This window comes from Palaemon carinicauda, chromosome 22 (genome assembly GCF_036898095.1).
Source record: "Palaemon carinicauda isolate YSFRI2023 chromosome 22, ASM3689809v2, whole genome shotgun sequence".
Taxonomy (NCBI): Eukaryota; Metazoa; Arthropoda; class Malacostraca; order Decapoda; family Palaemonidae; genus Palaemon; species Palaemon carinicauda.
This window is the reverse complement of record NC_090746.1, coordinates 58,795,112-58,804,649: the sequence shown is the minus strand read 5'-3', so window position 1 is coordinate 58,804,649 and position 9,538 is coordinate 58,795,112. Positions and strand designations below refer to the sequence as shown.

The window sequence follows — 9,538 nt, the reverse complement described above, 5'->3', positions numbered from 1 at the left end:
TCTATATGTATTCATATTTATAACTCAGTATGCTGAACTTTGTAACTATTCATTATTTCTTTATATTATATTTATGGATATACATAATGAACCGACTAAATACTGTATATGTATCGCAGGTAACCCATACTTATGTATATACGCCAAGTTCCTTCTAGGTATCTCATATGGATATGCATACTGATACATATTTTTCATGTATTGTAGAAAAAAACAAGAAATTTATTCTATCATTAGAATTTGGTTAAACCTAAACAGGAATATATCAGACTTTTAATTTTATTTTAATTTCTTTGTAATCCTTCGTATTTAAGTAGTTGCCTTTGAAGGCATTTAGGGTTATAATAGAAAGTCAAAAGTGTTCAAATGTCTAGCAGTTTAGATTACTTAAATCAATTTATAAAGTTTGTCAAACTTTTTCCAAAGTGTTAATCTGATTCTCTTAAGACGGACTTGCTGCCAAAATATAGAAGATAGTAGTCCCTGCCACATCCAGACTTTATAACGCTGAATTGATTATTGTAACCCTTAAACATAATTCTAGTAATTTGATTTATTTACTTATCTGTCAATTTTTATTTCGTAAAAAGCCACCGGAGAAATAAATAAAGAAGATATTTTACAATAAACAACGTAAAAGTTATTAAAATTAGTATGAAAGTTAATTTTTTGTTTTAATGGGAAATATGCTTTGACCTCCCTTATCATATACTCATAATTTTATCATTTGAGCAAAGCAATATAAATCTCAAGAAATAATATGTTTTGTACCATTTCCACAGGATTATTGACATATTGATTATTGATAATTAGACACCCTCACTAACTGTTTAATCTATCTGTGATAACAGCGTGGCCTTTTGCCTTGACCGGATACGCCAAATTAAACGGTTAACAACCGTACGGCGGCCGGGTGCGTGTGTGGTTTCCAGTCGTCGGCGTCTTTGTTCTGTAATCCGGCCACCGAGCCTGACAGTTCGTGGGAGAGGTGTGAAAATACCTTTCTTCGCTATTTTCACGTGAAATGAAAAGGTATTTGTCGACAGTCCTCGGTGGGAGTTGATGCTGGACGTGTTGCCATGTGATGATTTTAGCATCTTCAACTCAGTATATTTGCCGATTTCTAAAGGGCAAATGTGACAAAATACAACTGGATGAGAATTTAGGATTGTACTTTTCATGTGGGTAGATTGTAAATGAAGAATTGTTTATATTCTTTTAGGACTATATTGAAATGTATTGAGATATTGATATGAGAAAATCTAGCAAGAGATGAGGATCCGCCTCCCAAAATATTTCCCGCCACTCACGATCGGGCGGGAGGAGGGGGCGGAGCCAGTAGACATGTCGATTACCGATTGGCTGCGTGTCACTCAAGTAGGTGGAGTAAAGCATGTAAATTGAAGAATCTACAGGTATGAGACATCAGTCTAGCCAAGAACGTCGTAGAATGTGTGTGTGATTTGGTACATACGTTTGTTGACAATCTTCTTGGTTCTAGCGATACAGATTGATAAGAAGTAAACATTTTGTGTTCCAAGTAGAATGGTGAACTTAGGTTGCGGAAACGACAGGATGTACAGCAGTGGCACGCCTCTCAAGCATTCCTTCTCCATCAGTTCTCTCCTGTCGGAAGCTGTCATTAATGCAGTTCCAGAGGAGACCAGAGAAGTGTCCCCTAAGGACAACCTTGATCTTCAGGATTTCGAAATGACAGCCGCGGTTGAGGACGACGGCGAGGACATAGACGTGACAGCTGCCACTAGCCCCTTGGCTGGGGTCATGTCGGACTCTGAAACTGAGGAGCCTCCTGAGAAGGAAGAGAAAGACCTGAAGAAGGAAGGTGAGGAGAAGAAAAAGAACGAAAAGCCACATTACAGTTACAACGCCCTCATCATGATGGCCATTCGTTCGTCCCCCGAGAAAAGGCTAACCCTCAGTGGTATCTACGAGTTCATCATGAAGAACTTCCCTTACTACCGCGAGAACAAGCAAGGCTGGCAAAACTCCATCAGACACAATCTCAGCCTCAATAAGTGTTTCGTCAAGGTGCCCAGACATTACGACGACCCTGGAAAAGGTAATTACTGGATGCTGGACCCATCAGCTGAAGAAGTGTTCATTGGAAGCACTACAGGTAAACTCCGTCGCCGCTCGACTACTGCTTCCAGGAATCGCTTGGCTGCCTTCAAGCAATCCTTACTGGGGAGATTTGGCTGCTATTCACCATTAGGACTGGCCCCCTACGCCGCTGCTGCTGCGGCTGCAGGCCTTGGTGGCCCTCTTGGGTCACTCCCAGGGGCTCTATCCGGAGGACTCGCTACTTCTCCACTATACCAGCAGGCAGCAGCTGCTGCTGCTTTGTACCGAAGTTACCCAACCTCATACTATCCTGGTATGCTACATGCAACTCCTCTAGCTCCTACTGGGCCTCCATCGGCGCCTCACACAGGCCCGTCACCGCCTTCTTGCCTACCGAAGCCTACAGCCTTGAGCCCTGCATCTGCAGGTGGCCAAGCGCCCAATTCCTCCTTCAGCGTAGACCACATTCTATCAGACAGCCACTCGACCCCACCCCGCTCCCTTTTGGCTGGACTCAGTGGCCTTTCATCAACTGCTCACTACGATGCCTACAGATACTCCTTATTGGCGCAGATGAGCGGAACAAGCAGCCGTCGACAGGACCTTCATCGCCCGGTGACTGTCGTTGGGGGTAGACCTAGCTAATTCATTTATAACGCTGTATTCCTTCATCCTCAAGTTACTCCTCATCCCGTCCGGGCGGCAAAGATTTTAACAAAATTTATTTGGGCCGCCACCAGTTTTGTATACCCCTGTTATCGTCGTCCACGCCCTCAACAAGTCCGCCCATTCTCTGCAAACGTCTGTGTAGTTCCACACTTGTACAGTCATCGTTCAGTTCATGGAATAGACCAATATCCACTAGGATCTAGTTAGTTAAAGGTAAGAGACAGTACTATTGTATATGAGCTTTTCAGAGAGAGAGAGAGAGAGAGAGAGAGAGAGAGAGAGAGAGAGAGAGAGAGAGAGAGAGAGAGAGAGAGAGAGAGAGAGAATGAAAAGAGAGACTGACAATAGAAATGTTGTATTGTGTATGTTGACTATTATGAACACAAGAAAACTTTATTCGAATAATTAAAGAAGTATAAACATTTGTTTGCGATTAAAGAATATAATTGGGTAGATTGAGTCAAAGATATTTAAAGATAATACTTAAGAACAAAATAGGTGTTTCATATGTTATTTTCTAAAGTGTTGTGAATGAATGTATGAAATGTGTCTGTTGCAATTTTTATTCTTATTAATATTTTTACTTGACGGTGATGATGCTAACGTAGTTTGACCTTAGTCTCCTGATTTGAGTTTCAATTTTATTCATGGTTTGCAACATTATATATTTGTGTGTTTTGTTATTTGTGAACTGTTGAAATGTAGTTTAAATGTCATGGAATTTTTAGAATAATTATTTTTTGTTTTGTTTCCGTAACTTTAGTAAAAGAAAGCTAAACAGTTAGAATATGTTTAAAAAAAAATTGGAAAGTAGATAATGAATTAAATCAATAAATTCCCCTTTATATTTCATTAAATCCTAAAATTAATATTATTAATAGTAACTTAATCATTTTGAGATTGCCATTATTTAGCAACTACCTTAAAATATTGATAGACTATTACCATAATCTCATAACAAATTTTCTTTCTTCTTTTACAGATTCCCCGGAAATTTACAGCAGATTTTTTTTAAAGCTGAAGATCTATCAAAGGAAACCGTCTCGTCTATCCTTCAGTTCCCTTCAGTGAAGTTTTTACGAGTCTCGTGGGCATCACCTTTCTGTTCCCTTCACTGTAGGCCTACAAGTAAAAGATTTTTCCCGGCCTACTTCTTGTGTCCTTTTGTTTTCAAGTCAAGTTTTGTTGGACGTGAAGTTGGAAGATACATTCCCTTCTAATTTTGAATCAAGTATTTTTAAATTGAAATTTGAGATAACCATTCTATTTTCAAGGTTTTTTTTAGGGTTATATTTATGGTGGTGTGGAAATTGTAAATTCCTTAAATTGGATGTAACCATTATATTTTTAAGTTTTTTTTTTTTTTTAATTCCTTAAATTCCTTGTGCATTTGATTCAATTTTTTTTTTTGGAGGGGGTGTGTAATGGCAATTCTAAATGATCTATTTTCAAGTTGAACTTTTAATAACATAAAATTGGAAGGTTCACTCCTATTTTCAATTGTTTCTATTTGAAATGTAAATTATAAATCTCCCATCTATTTTCAAGTCAATTTACGGAAAATATGATTATTTATATCCTCAAAAATCTTTTTGGAAATGTAAAGTGGCAAACAAAGACTAATAATCACACTTCGTCTTAGCGAAGTCAACTAAATGTATCTATTTTCAAACCGTTTCAGGCTTGTATACTTATTTAATATTATCATAAGCATTCATTTGAAACTTAACCATGTACAGTATTTACATATCTCGCGTCCCGTCAACCTCCTGTAGTGCGGGAATATTTAAATAGTAGTGAATTTGTTGTAATTTATATATTATTTAATCGTAATGAATAACGTTCTAAAAGGATTCTTTTCCTATTAAAATAATAGATATTAGTAAAGGGATTCTTAAAGGTACTAGATAATATACGTAGCTATATGATTCTATGTTGCCTTTAGATCCTGTTTTATCTGTGTAGAACTCACTGTAGTCTCTTCAAGCCAAAGATAATGATAATACTAATAAAAATATTTCAACTGTTGATAATGTTTGATTGTTGTATTTTTATAATAAAACTATTATTAATCGTTCTATTTTTATGTTTTCCTTTAGTTGATTTCCCTCAGTCATTGGTGTACTGCCTATACAGTGTAAGAATATTTCAATTCATGTTATACTTTGGTTATTTATTGCCAGGTGGTTTAAGTTAATTTTGCCTTTTATTATTAATGTTTTTTTTGTGAAAGAATAAGGAGAATTAGTATCTTGATATTTTAGGTACATTCTTTTGTTTATTAAATTCCTCATCTAAGTTACTGAAATATGAAAGTTAGAGGATAAATATGAGAAAGTCTAGGGTAAATCTACGCCCGATCTCTATGCATTTCTCCTATGACTATCTTATATGATTCTTGAATTAATTCCTTTTTTTTTATTGAATTTCACTATACACTGCAAGGTTTTGGTATTGATATTCAATAATGAAAAATAATTAGCCCAATGTGTTAAAATTCAACTTTCAGTCAGTTACAATATCGTTTAGTTACCAAAATATATCATTCTTCATCAAGAGATTAAGATAATTAGGTGGTAAAAATTGACGCTTTTTTTTTTTTGAAACTTTAAATAATTTTTATTGGTGTATAAGAGTTATACTGAACAAGTTTACATGAAGTAAAATCTTGCAAAAAAAAAAAAAAAAAAATTCGTTTGCTATAAACTATATCACCAACTTTGTTTTTTAATATTGAAAATTATGAATTTTCACAACTGTTATCGCTACTATATCTAAAATTGATCTAATATAGTGTACTAAAAAAAAAAATGAATACAAACATTAGTAAAAGGAATACACATATCAACCCATAAATTACTTTATAGTAATTGCACGACAGAATAATTGTCTTTTAATGCATAGCTATTCTTGTTTTAAAAGCAAATGAGAACCTTGTCTATTGAGTGACTTAATATTTTAAAAGGAAATGAGACCCTTGTTTATTGAGTGACTTATTATTTTAAAAGCAAATGAGACCCCTGTCTATTGAGTGACTTATTATTTTAAAAGCAAATGAGACCCTTGTCTATTGAGTGACTTATTATTTTAAAAGCAAATGAGACCCTTGTCTATTGAGTGACTTATTATTTTAAAAGCAAATGAGACCCTTGTCTATTGAGTGACTTATTATTTTAAAAGCAAATGAGACCCTTGTCTATTGAGTGACTTATTATTTTAAAAGCAAATGAGACCCTTGTCTATGGAGTGACTTATTATTTTAAAAGCAAATGAGACCCTTGCCTATGGAGTGACTTATTATTTTAAAAGCAAATGAGACCCTTGCCTATGGAGTGACTTATTATTTTAAAAGCAAATGAGAACCTTGCCTATGGAGTGACTTATTATTTTAAAAGCAAATGAGACCCTTGCCTATGGAGTGACTTATTATTTTAAAAGCAAATGAGACCCTTGCCTATGGAGTGACTTATTATTTTAAAAGCAAATGAGAACCTTGCCTATGGAGTGACTTATTATTTTAAAAGCAAATGAGACCCTTGCCTATTGAGTGACTTATTAAATTACGCTTGCCCGCTTTAGCCGCAGTTTCTTAAAGTTTTAAATCTTGTAATGTAAATCTTTGAAATCTATCTTTGGGGAGGTTCACAATCTCCCTTTAAACTCTATTATTATACAAGTTGTTTTAAATACATTTTTTTTTCAAGGAAGTATCCACTCCCGGGTTGGACTTTTAGAGTATTTCAAATTTAATGAAAGTCGGACCTGTTTTATATATATATATATATATATATATATATATATATATATATATATATATATATATATATATATATATATACAAAGTATTACTTGTGAATTCGTTGTTCAAGATGACACAACATTGGAAATTTGTACAACTTCCGCTTATAGTTCTTTCAAGATAAACCCGGCCTATAAATCTGAAATTATTGATAAAAATCTCAATATTATTGAGCTGGGGAGCAAGTATCAGGAAATTCTAGAATACTTATGAACAATACAGCTTGTAGATTATACTGACAGGGCTTTGCAAAATTAAGAACGGAAACAAATTTGAAAATGTGTTTACTAAATACTAGTTCTAAATCGTAACGCCTCTGTCTATGCAACAGTATGTAATGCGTAATGTTAAGAGGTGTTGAGTTCTTTTCATGATATTGACAAATATTTATACTTACAATGCAAGTTTTTAGTTGTGCTTTATTTAAATAGAACTTATCCAACAAGGGTTAGTGAAGACATTTGGATCGTTATAATGATGTGGTTATGTAAACTTAAGGAGTCAGTAAGTCGTGGTTTTGTTATGAGGGAACAATCGAAAGAACCTTTTTTTATTCCCTTCCTGACCAAAATGACCAAGATTCCCATGGCTTCCTTGGACAGAAAGGAACTGGCAAGGTTATATGAAGTTGAAGAGAGAATAGAACAGTTTTAGGAATTTCAGAAATAGGAAAATTAAAGGGAGAAAATATTAAGGTAATTGGTTTGTTACGGTTTTCACCGACTTGAAAATGTGAGTTTATTTTTATTTATGATTAACAATATTTGAAAACTTTTATTACAAGATCCTTTAAATATCGAACTCTTATGGGGCTCGAAAATATCATTGAAGAATTGAAAATTATATATTCTTAATTAGTGTTGTTTTAAAACCCTCGTACCACGTGACCTGGGATACGTGAAGGTGTCGCAAATTACTTTTGTACGCGACCCGTCAAAAATAACGGCTAAGTATTTATATGGATATGCACACACACACACGCACCCCCTCTTACCAGGGTATGACTACTCCCTCATCCTCCAAGGTACGGGGAGAGCTGAGTTTGACCGAAAAAAAATATATGTATACAGTATATGTAGCAAAACACATGCTTTCTATTACATAGGGGATATTATTTCTATTATTATTACTACTAGCTAAGCTAAGCCGAGCTATTTCCCTTGTTGGATTCCTTGGGCTTAGGCCAGTTAGTTAAGGAATGGTAACAGATAATTTTGTGCCCAAGTGTACCATCAAGCAAGAGAACTCTAAATTATCAAAGTCACTGTTCCAACGATATCTTTATTTTTTTCCCCTGAACAGAGAACCTGCAAGAGAACCTCAGTATTTCACAATACTTCAGTTCATCTGGAATATAAATTCCACTCTGTGTAACATTTGAACAACTTTCGCAACACTTAAGCGGAGCCTTTGACTCTGGCAAATTTCCAGTGTGGTTTTCTCCCGAGCCGTGAAATCTTTTTTGTCCCAAAAGCCATTATGTGTCGGTGGCGATGTAGATGGTCAAGCATTCTTCCTTTCCAAGCAGTGATTGACGGGTATTTACAGCCTTGCCCCCGGGCGAAGGCCAGTACTGCTGCTGCTGCTGCTGCCGTATTTAGGGAACCATATGGTAAAGCCATTGGTTGGGGGAAATGCAATTACGGTAACGAGGATGGAGTGAAATTTCTGTGGAGATGGGAAGTCTCTCTCTCTCTCTCTCTCTCTCTCTCTCTCTCTCTCTCTCTCTCTCTCTCTCTCGTTAAATAACATTCTCGCTATGCAATAAAGAGAAAGTGTGCACTATATATATATATATATATATATATATATATATATATATATATATATATATATATATATATATATATATATATATATTCGGTTACGCTCAGCACTCCCCGTCCTCGGGGGGGGGGGGAGTAGTCATACTCTGGTGGGCCTGAGGTGCATGTATGCACATCTATCTAAATATTGAGCCGTCATTTTTGATGGGTCGCGTACACTAGTTAGTTATATGTTATCGGATATTAATTCTGAATCGATTTATACGTAATATAGGATTTTATTTTTGGTAGCATAGGCCTATTGTTTTCTTTTTGAACTCACAAATTTGAAGCACGTGACACAGAAGGCTACTATTACCTCCCCCCATTCATTCTTTGCTTTATAAATTTAACTGACGGTTAGGTAATTTCGTAGATGTTTCTAGTTTTCTAGAATTATTATTCATAGCTATATTTATAAAACTGCAAAAAAAATCCAATAATTGAACGCATTTAGAAATGTAAAGATATGGAAATAAGGTCAAGTCATAGTTTTTACATTCGTATCCCGGCAGTGAAGTATGGAGGTGGCTGGTAGTGACTTTAGTAATCCCTTTCAGAAAACACACACCCACACATACATATATATGTATGTATGTATGCTGGCCGGTATTATGTACTTTACAAAAACAATTACTGTATATGTAAAATATTTCTATATCTGTGAACCTTGTTTGAAATTTGAATTATTCATTTCACAAGATATACAGTACTGTACTTGCTATATAGAGATTCTATAACTGTTACTTCTGAACGCATTCTATTCGTATTTACTGTTGACGATACATATATTCTCCAGTTATTTCTGTTTGCAGCCATTCATAATATTAGTCCTCTGCTTCAGTTACCGATCATTAACCCAAAAATTATATTTGCGAATGGTGTATTTATAAAAGGGCACGTCTCATTCAGAATACTTGGATTACATTGTATTCATCACCATCATATTTTTCTATATGTGTTGTTAGCTTGGATTAAATCAAGTCAGCCCTATGTCAGCACTGACTCTTAACTCGTAAAAAAATTTCGGTGGTGAGGTTCGTACGGGTGTGGACGTGTGTTTCAGTGCTCTGTATCGAATCTGGCTTTAAACGGAATCATTGTGTATTTCGTTGTTTGTACTATGAAAAATCTCTTTGTGGGTGTTTGCTAGTATTGATATTAGTGAAATATAGTGCTAAAA

The 9,538-nt window shown here is 35.1% G+C and overlaps 1 protein-coding gene across 1 annotated transcript; it reads left to right on the top strand.

Annotated features, from left to right (window-relative positions):
* Window positions 1–1,053: 1,053 nt before the first annotated feature.
* LOC137616470 (forkhead box protein fkh-2-like) lies at window positions 1,054–4,829 on the top strand. Its single transcript, XM_068346273.1, has 2 exons — window positions 1,054–2,964; window positions 3,734–4,829. Exon 1 carries the CDS (start codon window positions 1,546–1,548, stop codon window positions 2,725–2,727), a length of 1,182 nt encoding a protein of 393 aa, XP_068202374.1. The 5' UTR covers window positions 1,054–1,545; the 3' UTR covers window positions 2,728–2,964; window positions 3,734–4,829.
* Window positions 4,830–9,538: the final 4,709 nt, after the last annotated feature.